The 19,479-nt window shown below is 41.8% G+C and overlaps 1 protein-coding gene across 30 annotated transcripts in view; it reads left to right on the top strand.

Moving 5' to 3' along the window:
- Nucleotides 1-19,479, top strand: part of CADPS2 (calcium dependent secretion activator 2) — a 494,741-nt gene that overhangs the window by 442,038 nt on the left and 33,224 nt on the right. For 27 of the 30 annotated variants that reach the window (XM_013985671.2, XM_013985670.2, XM_013985660.2 and 24 more), the window contains 2 exons: nucleotides 11,544-11,627; nucleotides 11,732-11,764. In XM_013985671.2, the coding sequence (XP_013841125.1) occupies nucleotides 11,544-11,627; nucleotides 11,732-11,764 (117 nt within the window). The remainder of the gene's footprint in view (nucleotides 1-11,543; nucleotides 11,628-11,731; nucleotides 11,765-19,479) is intronic. The other 3 variants (XM_021078970.1, XM_013985668.2, XM_021078974.1) reach the window with 1 other exon arrangement.

The following is a 19,479-nucleotide window of genomic DNA, read 5'->3' on the forward strand; positions in this document are numbered from 1 at the left end:
TTAAGGAAGTTTGCCTTCAAAGACTATACTGTTAAAGGAAAAGTTTCGTAGTACAGTGTTAAGTGAATATTTATAAATGTAAACCATGGTCTGAATTAGCATCACATAGAAAAAAGACAGATGAACACCGGAATGTCAACAGAGCTTTTATCTGGGTGGTGAGATTATAGTTGGATTTGGGGGGGTTTCTTCAAATTTTCTGTGTTTTCCAAATTCTCTGATAGCAGGTATTGAGGTAGAAAATAATCACAAAGAAAGGTGATTTTAGGAGAATTCCTGTCGTGGCTCAGAGGAAGCAAACCTGACTAGTATCCATGAGGACACTGGTTTGATCCTTGGTCTTGCTCCGTGGGTTAAGGATCCCGCGTTGCTGTGGTGTAGGTTACAGATGCAGCTCAGATCTGGCCTTGCTGTGGCACGGGCCAGGGCCTACAGCTCCAATTGGACTCCTTGCCTGGAAACTTCCATATGTCATGGGTATAGCCCTAAAAAGCAAAAAAAAAAAAAAAAAAAAAGTGAGTTTAGGATGGTGCTACCTGATTCCTCCCACAGCACCAAATACCTACACCTGCAACAGACAGACACCAACAGGGGAAAAGGGAAGGGTTACCAGGAGAACCATCTGGAAGGTGCGGGGAGAGGTGAACCAGTAGAGAATGAAGTTCTCAGAGGAAGGACCATGAGATTCTCACCCTCCCAGGAGCTCAGCCTAGCAAAGCGACGTAGTTAACCCTGTGCAGTCTGGGGAAATTTTATTCAGCTGGAGCCTCCCCATCAGCACGGTCCTCCGGTGGAAGTTGCCTTTTGTGGAGAAGGTACATAAAGGAAACCACTGAATTACAAGCTAGCATGCAATTGATGAAGGGTTAAAGAGGCAACAAGGCAAAAGGGCTGTAAGTAGTTGATTTGAAGGGATGGGAGGAAGGGTTGCAGAAGAGGCAGGCAGCACTGCACATCCTCTGTGCATTTGTTTCTGACAAAGTAACGAGTGTACATTTTTCTGTACCACATGCATCTGGTTAATTGAAAATATAGTATCCTAGAGGCAAGTTGGGAAATAGTGTTCTAGAGATCAACACTGTCCAGTATAAGTGTCTGTGATGATAGAATGTTTATCCTGCACCATCCAGTATGCCACACACGGCTATGGAGCACTTGAAATGTGGCTAGTGCAACTGAAGAAATTTTTTTTTTTTTTTTGCTTTTTTTGCTTTTTTTCAGGGGCAGGGGGACTGGCATAGCTGTGCATATGGACGTTCCCAGGCTAGGGAACAGCTGCCAGCCTACACCACAGCCACAGCAACATGGGATCCGAGCCATGTCTGTGACCTACACCACAGCTCATGGCAATGCCAGATCCTTAACCCACTAGTGAGCCCAGGGATCAGACCCACATCCTCGTAGACACTGGTTGGGTTCATCATCTGTGGAGCCACAATGGGAACTCCTTGAAATTTTCATTTTATTCAATTTTAACTGAAACAGCCTAATGGAACTAGACGTTATATTTAGAAATCAGGTCTGGATTATAGTTTTTCTCTGTGAATCCTTTCTCTTCACAGTCAAATAGCACTTTTTAATAATCTTTAGTTGCAGGGGGAAGGAATGGAATGAACTGGGCATTTGGGGTGAGTAGATGCAAACCATTACATTTAGAATGGATAAGCAATGAGGTCCTGCTGTGTAGCACAGGGAACTATATCCAGTCACCTGTGGTAGACCATGATGGAAGATAATATAAGAAAGGGAATGTGTGTGTATATATACATATGTATATGTGTATATATGTATGTATACACGAATGACTGGGTCACTTTGCAGTACAGCAGAAATTGGCACAATGTTGTAAATCAACTATAATTTTTTAAAATTCTTTTTAAAATAATAATCTTTGGCTGAAAAGTATGAAATTAATTTGGTAGCTTGGACAACCATCTTAAGCTTCCGGAGAAGATGTTGGTAAATGGTGGGTTTTATTTCATTAAGCCAAGACAAATACGATTCTGTAATACAGTCCTTAAATGTTAGCCTGCCAAAACATTGCCTGAGAGCTTTCTGAAATGTGCTTGCCCAAGCCCTGCTTTCCAGAAGTTTTGGAAGAGGGGCAGAAATGTGCATGTTTAACTAGTCACCATGGTGATTTTAATGTAGGGGCTCCTTGAGCCAGACTTTGAGAACCATCGCTCTGAAGACCCTCCTTCTAGGGTCATATAAACTACCTTAAAATTTCGGTGTGTTTAAAAACAAGACAACTCCTAAGATAGAGTGTGCCCATTTGTTTTCACCAAAGAAGAAGTTATTCTTTTTAAAGGAGGTATTTCTGAGGTACTTACTGTGACGCAGCCACTGTACATAGGTTATTTCATTCAAACCGCATAGCACCTCGGAAATGGGTGGACTTCGCATCTTTCGCCAAAAGGGACGTAAACCTCAATGTAGTAACTGAACCAGAGTCACACACTTGAGAAGTGCAGGAGTCAGGATTCAAACCTCTTGAGTTTCAGATTCCTAATCTAATGCACTGATTCTAGTTCTCCAGGAAATCAGTAAAAAACAAAGACAGTAAAAATTAAAATATGTAACTTCTACATTAACTGTCTTTAGTCTGTCAAATTCCAAGAGGTATGTCCTAGATATTTTATAGCATGTTAATTAATTCAGTATAAAACAGTGAGTAAAATAGTGAAGTCCTTATATTGTATCCCAAATGCTTCTTCCCATATTTTAATTCTGAATTAATAAGGAGGAACACTTCCTTCTTTTTATCTCTTCAGTTCCCTTCCGTATCCTCCTCTCATCCACATCCTCACAAATTATTTCTTTATTTAATTTTTTAATTTTAAATGATTTTTATTATTTCCATTATAGCTGCTTTACAGTGTTCTGTCAATTTTCTGCTATACAGCAAGGTGACTTAGTCACACGTACATATATACATTCTTTTTCTCACATTATCCCCCTTCCTGCCCCATCGTAAGTGACCAGATATAGTTCCCAGCACTGTACAGCAGGATCGCATTGCTTATCCATTCCAAAAGTAATAGTTGGCATCTATTAACCCCCAAATCCCAGTCCATCCCACTCCCTCCCCCTCCCCCTTAGGATCCACAAGTCTGTTCTCCAAGTCCATGATTTTCTTTTCTGTGGAAAGGTTCATTTGTGCCCTATATTAGAGTCCAGATGTAAGTGATATCATGTGGTATTTGTCTTTCTCTTTCTGACTTATTTCACTTAGTATGAGAGTCTCTAGTTCCATCCATGTTGCTGCAAATGGCATTGTTTTGTTCTTTTTTATGGCTGAGTAGTATTCCATTGTGTATATACACCACATCTTCTTAATCTATTCATCTGTCGATGGACTTTTAGATTGTTTCCATGTCTTAGCTATTCTCACAGATAATTTAAGAATGTTCTAGGGCTGTTAATCACACATAACACTGAAGAGGATGTGTCCCAACTGCACATACATTTTACATGCCTCAGAAAGATCTTGGCTTTCCATCTCTGTGTTCTCTCTCTACCTAGCTGCTAAATGGTAGTATTCTTGGTTTCCATCTTTAGTCTTGAACTCATTCCCCAGATTTCTGTGACTTTCACACTTCTGGCTTTACCTCCATGCTGATGGCTCCCAACTCTGTGCTGAAATGTAGCAAGGAGTTATGGTTAAATGCCCAACTACAGTCCTGAGGAGTTTAATGCCTTCATCACAAAAGCAATGAGAAGTCAAAGAAATGTTGGAGAGGCAGGGAGTGGGGGTAGAGAATGAGTCATATTTGCACTGTCAGAGGACTCACTGGATTACCTGCAGCAAACATATAGTAAGGAGGCTGTAACATTGGTCTCTGTTGGATTAACCCAAAAACATTTAAGATATACAGTGGGCAGGTGCTATAGATTGAATGTTTTGTGTCCTCTCAGAGATTCATATGTTGAAACCTAATCCCCAGAGTGAGAGTATTTGGAGGTAGGACCTTTGAGAAATGATAAGGTCATGAGTTGGAGTCCTTGTAAGTGGAATTAGTGCCCATTAAAAAAATAAAAAACAAAATACCCCACAGAGCTCCTCAGTCCCTTTTGCCATGTGAAAACAGCCAGAAGACATCATCTGTGAACCAGGAAGTGAGTCCTCACCAGACACTGAGTTTTCTAGCACCTCAGTTGTGGACTTTTCAGCGTCCAGACTGTGAGGGATGATGGTTGTTGTTTCTTAGCCACCTGGTCCATGGCATTCTGTTTTAGCAGCTTGAGCAGCTGAAGACAGAGGGTTAGTAATGGGGAGAGAAAGGGAAACATTAAGGGTTACTTCTGGGTTTATGCCCTGAAGCATGGGATGGAAGCTGATGCCATTCAGTGATGCAGGTGCCCTGGAAGAAGTACAGATTTGGAAGGAAAGACCATGAGGTCAGTATGGGACATGCTGGGATTGAGCTGCCTCTGAGATACCTGCAGGGGGAGATACCAAGGAGACATTCAGATATTTAGATATTTGGGGCTAAAGTTGAGAGGAAGGATATGGGATCAAAATCCAAAGGTGAGCATAAGATCTCAGCCAATAGAAGTGGTTCTCTTGGGATTCCCATTGTGGCACAGCAGAGGTGAGTCCAACTGGGGGCCATAGGGTTGAGGGTTCAATCCCTGGCCTCACTCAGTGGGTTGGGGATCTGGTGTAGCCATGATCTGTGGTGTAGGTTGCAGACACGGCTCGGATCCCACGTTGCTGTGATTGGACCCCTGGCCTGGGAGCCTGCATGTGCCGCAGGTGCAGACCTAAAAAAGCAGAAAAAAAGAGAGAGAGAAGTGGTTCTCTCGGTGACTGCTCTTCTCATGTGGTTGTGTTATAACTGGAACCCCAGTGGAGGAAACGAAGAAATGAAAACCACCTTAAAGCAAAAAACTAAAAAGCCCAAAGAAGCTTCTAGCCAGAAAAAGAGATAATTAATATTAGATTAATTAATAGATAATTAATAGGTTATTTTACCAAGAAAAAAGCTGAAGGCAGGAACATTAAATCTTGCCAAGGAGAGGATGCAATAAATGACATATTTATTGCCACCTTATATTAGAATTAATTAAATCAGTTGAACTGAGGGAGAGCTGGACTCTGTTCCCATGTCTTCATGTTACCAACTGAGTCTTCTTGCATCACTCAGTTTCCTCATCAAAAGAGCAGGAGTATTAGATGAGAAAAATGCCTAGAGCCCTTTCTCAGTCTAAAGTGAAGATCCTGATGTACATTCGTGTGGGGGCTTCTGGGGATCCGTGTCTTTTTGCCCCAGGCGCTGAAGCCCCATAGCACACACAGCGCTAGAGCTGGAAGAGAATCCTGAGATCATCAAGCAGGGACTTTTCAGACGTTTTTATGCTTAGAAGACATGTTTCTGTATAGTTTTATGATTTTTTCATTTTATTTTTTCCGTTAGAGCTGGTTTATCGTGTTCTGTCAAGTTTATGAGATGTAACATCTTCAAATATATCTTGGGTGGCACCCCAGATACAACGCTGATGGCAGCAAAGCAGTTCTGACTGAGGAGGGGAAGGAGGCCTCAAGCCTACCTGTGGGGCCCCATCCCCTGAGGCATGTCTGATCCACCCAGGGTCCAGAACCCTTGTTCACAGATGAGGAAACCAAGACCCAGGGTCGTACGGTGGGATGGCCTGTGGGCCAGGACTTGAGCCTGTGGCCCTAAGCCTTCAGTCTTTCCATTTCACCACAGAGAACTCAGCAAGACCCGAGAAGAAAACAGTGGGAGCTTCACTGCCCTGTCTTCTCATGTCCCTTTTATATATGTCCAGGCTGAGTGGCTAGTTCCTTTGATATTTGTTGCACACAGGCATACACACTGTGGACCAGCTTGGCCAGGTAGCTGTGAGTCAGGTAGATGGGAGCAGAATTCAGTGTGTGCAACATGAGGATGCTGAGGAAAAACTGGAAGGGCTGTGGGGAAGAACTGGGGGGAATGGCCAGCAGAGCTAAGAACGAGCAGCCACTTTCACGATTCACTCCAGTAATAGGGGCTCAGCAAATTCTGGGTATAAATTAAAAGATCATGCCATATATTCAACTTCCTAAGTCCCCAGTTATTGCAATACAGGATTTAAAAAAGAGTATACACTTTGGGAAGTTCCTGTTTGGCTCGGCAGGTTAAGAATCTGACTAGTATCCGCAAGGATGCGAGGTTCCATCCTTGGCCTCACTCAGTGGGGTAAGGACCCAGCATCGCCACAGGCTGTGGCATAGGTAGCAGATGCAGCTCAGACCTGGCAATGCTGTGTAGACCGGCAGCTACAGCTCCACTTCCACCCTCCTTCTGGGAACTTCTATGTGCCAGAGGTGCAGCCGTAAAAAAAAAAAAAAAAAAAAAAAGAGTATACACTTTTTCAGTACATATATAGATAGATAGGTAAGTAGGTGTGAATACACATATATACACACACGTGTTCTTTATAAGAGAAATTCAGGGGGAAATACTCTAGTTTAAGAAGGGACAGAGGACAGATCTGCCCAGACTGTCTAGATGATATAGTTAAAATATCTCCCCCAGCTCAACCTGATGAGGTTGGTTTGATTGAATTTACTTGTTTGGATCAAGGCTATGTATTCAGAAGACAAGCGCTCGAATCTAAGCACCTGCTTGAAAGGAGTAACAGGCACTAGAAAAGAGGACATGCAAATTAAGGTGGTTCAGTCTCAAGGGACGGAGAGCAAGGGCGAAAAGAACAAGGAGAGAAATGTGGAGGATTCACCAACATCAGGGCCAGGTGGGCTGTTTCGGAAGTTGTCTGAGAAACTTTGCAGAACGAGGTGTGCTATATACAGATGTGCTGTCTTCAATGCAGATACGGATAATCTGGAAAGAATTTTTTGGAGTCTCTTGGAATGAAGGTTCAAAGCAGAAGTAGAGTCACAGTGAGAGAAAAGAGAGTTGTTTTCTTTATATCATAACATTAACATTCCAATTCAGGGAAGGAAACTGGTTTTCTTCCAGTCCATGATATTCTGGTTCCATGTGGATTTTTGATTATACCACACAGAAGAGAACACCTGCTAATAGATATCTCTAGCCCTATTAACCGCCCCCCCCCCAAAATACACATAGTTTTTCATGATTAGTCTTATTTATGGGTGAATCTTTTTTCTGCAGAAGATTTAATAACCTGCATGTAAATGTTTGCTTCCTAACATTTCACAGCTGAAAAGGCGAGAACGGCGTGTTTTGAACCCACCAATCTATAGCTGGAATCCTTCCTAGCACCTCTTAGAATTTGTGGTTCAACTTTCCATGTATGGAGGAAAATGAATCTTATACCTTGTTAAAATCCAACAGGAAATTTAAACCAACATGCCTTGTGGCATACTTTAGCCTTCACTCCACCAGTCATTGCAGCGTGCTTTCATCTTTAATTTCCCCGAGAGTGTGCATGATGAGGCAACGTTGGTAATGACCCAGGCAGACTCTAGGTATTCAATATTATTCCAACAAACCCAGTAAATGACATCCCCAATAAAGAGCAGAGAAACAAAGAGATTACAGGGTTTCATTCCAACTCAAAACCCTCAGGAGAACAGAGAGCACAAGGCAAACTGCTAAGTGTTTATATACTCCCTGAGCTGTACGAAGAAAGTTCACAGGAAGCAGTTAAAGACATAGCAACCAAACCCAGCATTTCACTGGATTTCTTTGGAATCTTGCTGTTTTATGCAATTAAAAGCCAGATGGAAACTATATCATCACTAGCCAATCTTGATATTAATAGACTTTGGGTTTTAAGGTAGCTCTTCTACCATGTGTGCCTTGACAAAAATCTTACAAAGAAAACCTTCCTGGAGGAACCGTATGGCTCACTGGTTGCTCCCAGGGGTGTCCTCGCTGTTCACTGCCTTGTAAGCACTTAGAGCCTCCGCTGCATTTAGTCTCCCCAGGGACAATTTGGGGTGGGGAGGATCCCAAGGAGAGGCTCTGCACTCTTGTTAAAATGGAGCAAAGATGGCTGGGATGTGGCTGCCGCAGAGCATAGGTCCACGCCTTGAACTTGGGGGGATATAGTCCAGTGCTGCTTCAGACTCTCAAGGACAAGCCAAGCCAGACAGGCTGCCAGATGCCATAGTGGGGAGACAGCTGCTCAAAGTTCAGCTGCTCGCGCTTCCCCACGTGTCATTTTAGCCACTCTGTGTCTGCTGTCCTGCAGCTCAGCTCCAGTGCCAGCTTGCAACGATGCTTACCCAGTCTCCTCCAGTGGAAGTTATTCTTTCTTCTTCTAGTTCGGGTTGCACGGAGTGTCCCTCAATACCTCATGCCTTGGGTCATGACCAACTGTATACATGTCTGTCTCTCCTGTTAGTTTGTTCCTGGAGGGAAGGGTCAAAGAGTCATAATTTTGTATTTCCCGTATTAGGTGCTCAGTAATAAGAACAAAATTGACTGAGCCCGTACTGTAAGCCAGGCACATTACGGAGGTTGCCTCATTTAAGGCTTACGCCTCTGGAACATGATGGTGAAGAGCATGGGCTCTAGAGCCAATCCACCTGTGTCCAAGGCCTCCCTCTTCTGCTGTCAGCCAGAGGACCTTGAAACAGATGGGATGACGCCCTGGGTCTTCTGACTTAGAGCGTCCACTCTGTCCCACCTCCATGGATATCATTTAACTGAATGAGACCCATTTGCTGGTAACTAGATTTATTCTTTCTCCTGATCACTAAACAATCCTGAGGCTACTATCCTCATTAACCTGTGACTTATCTGTAGGTTTTTAGGCATATAATCACTAGTGATGTAGCTAATTGTAACAATAACATTAATTCTTTACGTTTCTTAATATGTTGCCATTTGCACAGTCGCTCCCCCTGAATCATCTCTGCTGATCTTCACGCCATCCTTGCTATGGGCAGGGCAGTGTTGTTCTCCCTTTTTTTTTTTTTTTTTTTTTTTTTTTTTTTTTTTTTTTGGCTGATGAGACCACCCAGGCTAGAGAAGCTGGCTGTCCAGACTGATGTCTCATGGCCAGAGAGTGGCAGAGCTACAATGCGCACTCAGACCCTCTACATCCATCCACAGGGTTCTGCCTCTACCGCGCCTCGTCCCTCCGCTGCTCTCACCTCTGTAAACAAATACTCACACAAAGGCACCAAGAACCAGGTGTTGTGCCAGAGCCTTCAGTGGTTCAGGTTGTCTGGTAACCATAGCAATCGTCGCTCTCTTCGTGGCAAATGAGATCACCCAGCACACACTGGCTCTCAAGATTTGAGTTACAAGAGACGAGGCATTTTCCACAGAGGGCCATTAAGTTTGGAATTCCCTTCCCCTGGTCTGACAGAGCCCTGGAGTATTGGTCTTCTGGCTCTTTGCCAACGCCATCAAGCTGAGTTAGCCAGCTGCGACTGGGAAGAAATCTTAACGGGCAGAGGGAAAGTGCTAAATGGACTTGGAGTTGTGAGCAATTTGTAATTTTGTAGGGTTTCGTGACATTCGTAGCTCCTAGGATAACTAAGCAGCCGTACATGATCCTCATCCTTTAAAGATAAAAGTTTTAGTCAGCAGTTTGCATGAATTTGTTTCTGTGCTCTTACATCATGTCACAAATGATGTGATGGAGAAACCTGTAGGGAAGTTTTTGTTTCTTTTGCATAAACTATTTTGTGGTAATTGACCAGCCATAGAGAAAAGATTATCTCCTGTGCCCTCGCAGCGAGTTCTCTGGTCACCAGAGACCAATAAGCTGCATCCCTAGAACTATTATCACTTGGTTGAAGAAGCAGCTATGTGAACAAAAACCAGCCTTCATTAATTTCCCTTTTCGTATTTAAAAAACCTTGTCAGTACTTTTCCTTTGGGAACATATAATTTGTCAATAGTGCATATTATTTTAGTTCTAAAGAGGAAAGATGTAGGCAGTTAGATCCTTAATAATATCTCTTATTTATCTTCGTGCCAGATCCTAAGGTTTCTGCGCAAGAAAATAAAATTTTCCATGTTTTTAATTACTCCACAGGACCCATGTCTTTTTCTTTCTGTTCTTTTTTTTTTTTTTTTTTTTTTCCCCGGTCTTTTTAGGGCCACACCCACGGCATATGGAAGTTCCCAGGCTAGGGGTTGAATCAGAGCTATAGCTGCTGGCCACAGCTACAGCAACACCAGATCCGAGCCGCATCTGTGACCTATACCACAGTTGATGGCATCACCGGATCCTTAACCCACTGAGCAAGGCCAAGAATTGAGCCTGTGTCCTCATGGATACTATTCATTTCTCCTGAAACACAACAGGAACTCCTCATGTCTTAACTTTCATGGAGATATAAAATTTTAGAAATGTGAAAGTTTCGAGACAGTGTTAGTTCCATACCCACCCGAAACACAGACACAAAACTATTTAGCTGATGGAGGGAAGAATTGGTGCAGTGCTTGGCTTGAGTCCACACAGCAGCCAGTGACAGAATATTCTCAGTCCAGTGCTCTTTGCATTTCAGTTTGTCTGTCCAAGCTTCCCAGCTATTTTGAAAGTTTCCGAAAGCAGGGGTGATCCTTACATGTCCCGATTAGAACTCCTTGGTGAACACCTGTTAGCTAACACGTCAGACTTCATTTCAAAGTCTGTTGCAAGGGCCCCATTGTTTTACACCTCCCTTTCATTATCTGTTCCTTTTCGTTCAGCTTCTGTACATAGAAAAAGTTAGGGAATGGTCACGTGACATGTGATAGAAAGGAATTTGATAAAGCTTGACCATCATTGCTTCTAAATACATCTCAATTTTTTATTGAGATGTAATTGACATATAACATTTATGTTAGTTTCGGGTGTACAACGTAATGATCTGATATCTGTATAAATTGCAAAACGATCACCAGAATAAGTCTGGTGAACATCATCCATCCCGCACATGGTTACAATTTTTTTTTCTTGCGATGACTTAGCAACATCGATATTGGAGTTGAAAATTATTTGAAGGAGTAGTATCAGGAATTTAAAATTATTGACTAGTGATTTAAATTTTCCTACGTGTAGTAACCAGACTCCTATTAGACGTTATTTTATCTTAGAACACAGCGTGCATATTATTTCCAGCAGTGTAAAAGTTCATCCTTAGATGTTCATTTGAACATCCTTTTTTTAAAGGATTTTTATTTTTTTCCATTATAGCTGGTTTACAGTGTTCTGTCAATTTTCTACTGTACAGCAAGGTGACGCAGTCACACATACATATATACATTCTTTTTTCTCACATTATCATGCTCCGTCATAAGTGACTAGATAGAGTTCCCAGCACTATACAGCAGGATCTCATTGCTTATCCATTCCAAAGGCAGTAGGTTGCATCTGTGAACCCCAAATTCCCAATCCCTCCCACTCCCTCCTGCTCCCCCTTGGCAACCACACATCTTGAACCTCTTCGGAATGAAAGTAAAGATTACGAGGCAGCCCCGCAGGCGTCAGTTTGTACCCTTCCGTGTTTTCATGCTGTGGGAGAGGATGGTCCAGGAATTGTTTGCCCTGTTATTTGTTTGGATGCACAGTCGCAGCCTAGGCACTCACTGTAAACTGTGTTCTAGTTTGTTTCAGTGTTGGAAGGGGTGCTGTCGAAGCTGTCACGGTATGACGAAGGCACTTTCTTCTCCTCCATTCTGTCATTCACTGTGAGTATTTGAATGAGTTCTCCTCGCTGTCTTTTGACTGCTGTCACAGTACTTAGCAAACAGTTAAGGAAATAATTCTCATCATTATCTCTTTTCCACTTAAGGTGAAAGCAGCTGCAAAATATGTTGATGTTCCAGTAAGTACTTTTGATTGGCTTTTGAAAACTATATATAATCCTTTCTTTAAAAAATAATTATGGTGCGGCACGGGTTTTTTTGTTTTTTTGTTTTTTCAAATCTTTAAACTAGTGTCATTTCCTTGGGGAGCCATTTATTTTTCTTAAGCGAGCACTCAGCCTCATAACAAGGCCTGGCAAGGTTATTTCAGTGTCCGTTTTCCGTTTAACTTGGGGACTGTGACGGAGGTCAGCTCATCCCGAGAACGGATCAGCTCAGTGGCAGCTCTAGGATGAGGTAGCAAATGCCTCGCACCATTTATAGGAAAATGTTCACTCTTCTGCCCTTTTCAGGAAAACCCTAACAGGTTTCTTACAGGAGTTAAAGTAACAGTAAAGACGAACGGGTGACACCAAAGTGTATACAAAAGTGTTCCAAGTCCATCACCATTCACGTACTCTTCTGGGTTTTTCACAGAATTCTTGGGAAATCATGCATAGCCTGCACATTTGTACAAAGATTAAGATACCAGGAGAGGAAATGATGAAACTTACTTAGCTACGATGAAAAAAATTCACATCATAATCCACTAGGACAGCATTTTTAAGTTGATAGTCATAACAAGTTAGTTTTTGCCTTAAATTCTGTTATCACATATATATGATCAAGGCCTAAGATGTTCTGTTTTTAACTATATATCTTGGCACGTGTATCAGTTTTCAAAGAAGTAGAGCACAGTTTGAAGGAACTTAAAATTTAAAACGAAATGAAATACAAGTCATCTCCTCTTGGATTGAGGCTGGGCTCGAATGGCATCGCCTCTCTAGATCATCATGAGTGTGAGTGGTTTGAGTGCCGGCAAGTTATGCATGTTACTGGCAGGTGGCTTGTTTGTTTGTTTGTCTGTTTGCTTGCTTGCTTGTTTGTTTGTTTAGGGCTGCACCCACAGCATATGGAAGTTCCCAGGTTAGGGGTCGAATTGGAGCTGTAGCCACCGGCCTACACCACAGCCATAGTAACACAGGATCCAAGTTGCATCTGCAAAACGGCACCACAACTCACGGCAACGCTGGATCCTTAACCCACTGAGTGAGGCCAGGGCTTGAACCTGCATCCTCATGGATGCTAGTCAGATGCGTTTCCGCTGATAGATGGCTACATTATTATTTAAAAGTACATTATTTTTAAAATGCATAACTGCATTTTATACTTTGGACTAGGTAGTTCCTGGATTTGTTGCTGCTATACTTGTTAGAAATGAACGTTTTAAATGAAAAGACTATGTATGGACTTTTCTGGGTTTCTTTGGAGGGAAAGAAATTTTATTTTATTTTACAAGTGATTCCCAAAGAAGTCTTGACCTTGTCTTGTACCTAGAATCAGAAAATCGGTACTGGGGGATAAGCAGAAATAGTCATACATACATGGTTCTACAAGGGAGCAGCACAAGAGAGAGCAGGGAGAATGAAGGGAAATCATTTCTGTTTGTTCTCTGAAAAAGAAAAGGACAGGTACTCGTGGGAACACGTGAATGCCATTGGAATTCGTAGCACATTTTATTTTTTTAAAGCTTTATTGAAGTATAGTTGAGGTAACATATTTTATAATGTCGATTTTGTTTTTAATTTTGAATTACAAATGGAATGGGGCACCATAATTATTTCTGTTCTTAGAGCTTTTGAAATTCTTAATTTAACGTTTTACTGGATCAGCTAGAACCTATAGAGCTTCAGAGTGGAAAGATACAGAAAGGGGTTTATTCTCTCTCCTTCCTAATGCATAAGGCCCCTCTTCATCCCTCACAAAGATTCCGTCAGGCACTTTTAATTTTTTCAGTGATTGCAGGCTCACAGTAAGGCAGCCCCCTTTTCTATGTAATGAGTTGAGGTTCTGTTTCTCTTTAAATTCTATCTTGGTTCTAATCCCTCTCCTGCATGATAGCCCTTCACATATTTTATGATAATTATCATTGTGTGTCCTCTTCCCAAGGGATATGGTGGCTATTCAAAGGGATATATTGTCTGAGGAATTCTTTTTTTTTTTTTTTCTATTTTAAATGTCCTCAACTTTTTCACTGAATTCACAAATTCTTATTTCATACATATGAGGTGCTAGGCTCTGGGCCTGTATGATGAAAATAAACATGTCCTGCCCACAGGCTGTTCAGTGTCTAGAGATTAAAGAGGTAGGAAAATAGGTGTTGCTGTGGCATAGGTCTCAACTGTGGCTCAGATTCAATCCCCAGCCCGGGAAATTGCATATGCTGTGGGTGCGGCCAAAGAAAGAGAGAGAGAGGGAAATAGACATATGGTGAAACAGCCATAGCGATTGTACCCAAATTCTGTATCATGCCAGTCATTCTCTAGATGAATTCCAGCTTACCCATGTCACTATCAAATCAAGTTGCCACCCAGAGCAGAGCATACCAAACCATACATGTGATCTGGCCATGGGAGATTGCTAGAAGAGTTTCTCTCTAGGATCCAGACAGTACAGATCTGCTATTGATGCCTGTAAACATTAACTTCAAAAGCTATGAGGTGCTATTGGCTGTTACTGTTTTTTATGCTAAAGTTCCAGCAAGGTAACTCTCTGAAGCAATATTTTTAAGGAGAGCTACATGAGAGAAAAAGAACACTGCCTCACCTTTCACAAAAGGAGCACTGATCAAAACCTTACCTTTAAAACATAAATGATAAAACTTCTAAAAGAAAATGTAAAAAAAAAAAAAAAGGTTTGTAGCCTTAAATTAAGTTTGATTGTAAGTTTTGCGATGCAACACCAAAAACATCCATGAAAGAAAAACATTGTAGGAGTTCCCATTGTGGCACAAACGAATCCAACCGGGAACCATGAGGTTGCAGGTTCGAGCCCTGGCCTCGCTCAGTGGGTTAAGGACCTGGCATTGCCATGAGTTCTGGTGTAGGTTGCAGACTCAGGGTCGGATCTGGCATTGCTGTGGCTGTGGCTGTGGCGTAAGCCAGCAGCTGTAGCTCTAATTTGACCCTTAGCCTGGGAACATCCATATGCCATGGGTGGGGCCCTAAAAAGCAAAAAAAAAAAAAAAAAAAAGTTTGTAAACAACAAGGTCTACTATATAGCATAAGGAACTGTATTTAATATCCTGTGATAAGCCATAATGAGAAAGAATATGAAAAGAGATGTATACAAATATAACTTTGCTATACAGTAGAAGTTAATACAATATTGTAAATTAACTATACTTCAATAAAATAAATTGTAGAAAAAATTATGTGAGACCATAATGTAAGGTAGCTGCTAAAACAAAACCACAAGGCAGCAGGAACCTGTGGAGGCAGCACAACAGAAAAGTTAAAAACCAAAACTCAAGAGCTAGACGGCCTGGATTTGAACCTTTACTCCATGACTTAATATCTGTATGATCTTGGCCACCAGTTTCTTCTTTTTTGTTGTTAAGATATAGTTGGCATATGAAAAAATGTGCATTCAGTTAGCTGAGTTTGGACATATGCAAATACCTCTGTGGACACCAATGACTTATCAAGTGGAAATAGAATTATACCACTTCTGGGAGTTCCTATTGTGACGCAGAGGAAAAGGAATCCAACTAGTATCCATGAGAGTGCGGGTTAGATCCTGGCCTCACTCACTGGGTCAGGGATCTGGCATTGCCGTGAGCTGTGAGGTAGGTCATAGATGCTGTTTGGATGCATTGCTGTGACCGTGGCGTAGGCCGGCAGCTGTAGCTCCAATTCAGCCCCTACCCTGGGAACTTCCATATGCCATAAATGCAACCCTAAAAAGCAAAAAAAAAAAAAAAATTATACCAGTCTGGGCGTGTTCTAAATATACTGTATACTAAGCACTTTTCAGGATTCCTGGAATGAAATGAGTCATTGATAAATATCCGTTGTTATCATACATTATCACTAATCATGATAAATCTAATGTCCAGATTCTAAAAAGTAATTGTCCTGCTCTATACTGTCTTGCTCACATCTGTTATTGTGGGCAAATCCACCTAAAGTCTTTTTAAAACAAAATGTACTGTGTATTTTACATCCTATAGTAGAGAGCAGCCAGCATAGTTAAAGGGATCTGGAAATAATGGCTTATGGGAAAAAAAAAAAAAAAAAGGAAATTGGAATGTTACCCTTGAGGGAGGAAAAACCTGAGACAAAAGAGTCCTGTTTAAAGTATGGAGCTCCTATTTGGAAGAAAAAGAAGCTTCATTCTATATCAGTTAAGAGGATAGAACTAGGAACAGTGACTAAAAACTAGTGGGAGGCAGAACTGAAATCAGTGTAAGGAAAAAAAAAAAAACTTAAAAAGAAATTGTTTACAAGGATGTTAGTAGTTACACCACTATTTGCCAGATGTACCGAAGATTTCTGCATTACATAGGAAGTATGACCAGATGACATTTAACATTTAAAAGGATGAAAAGCCCTGTGGATAAAGAAGATGTGGTAATATACACAATGGAATATTACTCAGCCATTAAAAGGAAAGAAATACTGGTATTTTTAGCAACATGGTTGGACCTAGAAATTATCGTGCTAAGTGAAGTCAGACAATGAGACACCAACATCAAATGCTATCACTTACATGTTGGAATCTGAAAAAAGGACACAATGAATTTCTTTGCAGAACAGACACTGACTCACAGACTTTGAAAAACTTATGGTCTCCAAAGGAGACAGTTTGGGGAGGTGGGGGGATGCGCTGGGGGTGTGGGATGGAAACGATATAAAATTGGATTGTGATAATCATTGTACAACTATAAATGTAATAAATTCATTGAATAATAAAAACAATTTTAAAAATAAACGGATGAAGAGCCCTTTCCAACACTAATTCCAGAATTTTGTTCTATAGATTGTGTAAGTTATAGGGCATTTTGAGGTGGGTGTGTTAGGTGTACAATGCCTGTTGAAAATTGTCCTGTTGACATCAGTACACACACTGCATGTCTCTGTGCTGGACAGTGAGGTGACACAGCTCAAGAGACCTAGAAGAAGGAAATTCCCCATTGATGGGCTTCTTAGTGCTGGTGCCAGATCCTGGTTGTCTGTCCTGAGATGACAGAGATGGCTTAACTTTCTCTTGTCCTAAATAATTCTCTCAATCACCCTCTCTTTGTTATGACCCTTGCCGAAGATTGCTCATTTTCCGCCTCCCCACAGTGCGGCTTGAATTCAGCTCTGTGCTGTAGAGGCTTGGTGTGGAGTGCAGGGTCTCCGTTCAAGTCCCACCTTTGCCCCCTTCTGGCAGTCTGCCCCACGGGCTTCCATTTTCCCAGCTGTGCCGGGCGGACCAGGGTGGGATCCCTGAGCTGTGCCCTTTTCACGAGGTTCCCGTGAGGCTTCAGCGTGCATGCGCTTGGGGAAGTGCTGAGGGAAGGTAAAGCACCATTGAAAGAAGTGGCATTGCCATTGTTTCTTCGCGGAACGATTCGTTCTCTGCAGTCTCCACCCCCTGCTTCAGCACGTGGCCATTTTCCAAAAGGAAAACCATTTGTTTTCATTTATTTTCCTTTCTTTGTGAATATCAAGCCTCTTGAATATGTCGGTGGTGACTTTTAAATGTGCAGCCCTTCCGTTCGGTGATGGTGGTGTTTTCCCTCCTTCCTTTTTTTCCGATAATTGTGTATGACTTAGATGAGGCCACTTGGAAACTCAGAGCTTTACGGCAGAACATGGGGAGTGGAGCGCCTGCCCACTGGGACACGTTGGCCTGGCGAGGCAGATCCACTCCGGGACGGGGTTGAGAGTCTCACTGGTCTGGGAGCAGGGGAGGTTGCCTTTTGCGCTTTGTAGATGAATGCTTGGCTTCTCGCATCTTTCTTTTGTTGAGTTCTTCTCGTAGAAGGTGAATGCATGAACTGCCTCTGAACCCTGACACTCTAGCACCCTCAGGTCACCTTTAAGCCAAAATGGGAAGGTTCCAAATTGGGGCTAACTCATTCCCAGTCCATCTAAATTTTATTCTATTTCATTTTATTTATTTATTTTGGCCATGCCCACAGCATACAGAAATTCCTGGGCCAGGGATCAAACTCATGTCTCAGCAATGACCTGAGTCACTGAAGTGGCAATGCTTAATCCTCAACCTGCTGAGCCACACGGGAACTCCTCAGTCTAAATAATAAAAGCAAGGGATTTCCCATTGAGACTCATCGGGTCACAAGCCCAACATGACATAGTGTCCATGAGGATGTGGGTTTGATCCCTGGCCTAGCTCAGTGGGTTAAGAATCCATCATTGCTGCAAGCTGCAGTGTAGGTCCCAGATGCTGCTCGGATCCCATGTTGCTGTGGCTCTGTTGTAGACTGGCAGCTGCAGCTCCAATTTGACACCTAGCCCAGGAACTTCCAGGTACGACCATAAAGAAAAACAAATTTTAAAAGCTAAATAAAGTAATACTCACAGCACTTTAATTTCACTTCTTTGCGTCCTCAGTGTAGCCTTTGTAGTTGACACCATATCACCTATACACGGATGAGGGAAAGGTAACTGAACATATTATAAACTGAGAGATTGAATACCACATCATCATCATAATTATTACATGTGAAAATAGTGTAAAAGTATAAAATAGTATAAAGCCAATGTGTGATACACATAGTAGCACTTTCCTTGTCTGCTCCTCCTGTGCGAGCAGCTCTTCCTCTAGTTTCTGAGATGTTAGTGATTTTTATAGGTCAGCAAGAGCAAGAGAGATCCTAGATGCCTATGGTCGCAAATGGGAGACCATAGCAAGATGAAAATTAGGCCCATATATCTCAGTTGAAAATCAACCTCTTTTCCGGAAGTATTTCAGGCTAATTTCTTAAACTATTATCCAGTATTCCTTTTAATATTTAAAATAACCTCCTCTTTGCAAGGTTTTCCCCACGGACGCAACAAAAATGTTTGAACGTACTATTGCTTAAAACTATGAATGCATAACATATATCACTACTTAGAAGGAAGAATGTGAAGCATTTGCGTGGATTTTAAGAATGAAAGCAACATGACTACATAAGGTACAGGAGCGTTAATTATAGCAGATTCTGAAGTAAACACTCTGGTAGCGTTGTGGTAGGAATCTGCTTTTTACTGACTGTGCTCACAGGCAGCAGACAGAAGACCCTTATCCAGAGCAAGAAATCCGCAGCAATGTGACCCTCTCCCTGGGAACGTGGGACCGAATGAGATTACACACTTAAAACACACGTGTTACATGTTCCACGTCTGAAAGGTGTTTTCAGATGGATGTGGATGCCGTTATCTTTATTTTTTTTTTTGAGTACTCAGTGAATTTTATTACATTTGTAGTTGTACAACAGTCATCACAGCCAAATTTTATAGCTTTTCCATCCCAAACCCCCAGCGCATCCCCCTACCCCCAGACCTGTCTCATTTGGAAACCAAATTTTTCAAAGTCTGTGAGTCAGTATCTGTTCTGCAAAGTTCATTGTGTCCTTTTTTTAGATTCCACATGTAAGTGATAGCATTTGATGTTGGTGTCTAACTTTCTGACTGACTTCACTTAGCATGATAATTTCTAGGTCCATCCCCGTTATCTAATTCAGAATTTTTCTACTTCCTAATTTGGAGTCGAAATGCATAAAAGTATAAGTGGATGGGATTTTGAATACTGTCACATTTAACAAAGGGAAAGGTGACCGTGGCCCGTTTCACTGCTTGAAAGAATAATTTGGAGTTTTTCTAAAGAACAATGAGAATTTTTTCATTGGTGGTTTTAAAAA

The sequence above is a fragment of the Sus scrofa genome, chromosome 18 (genome assembly GCF_000003025.6).
Source record: "Sus scrofa isolate TJ Tabasco breed Duroc chromosome 18, Sscrofa11.1, whole genome shotgun sequence".
In the NCBI taxonomy this organism is placed as follows: Eukaryota; Metazoa; Chordata; class Mammalia; order Artiodactyla; family Suidae; genus Sus; species Sus scrofa.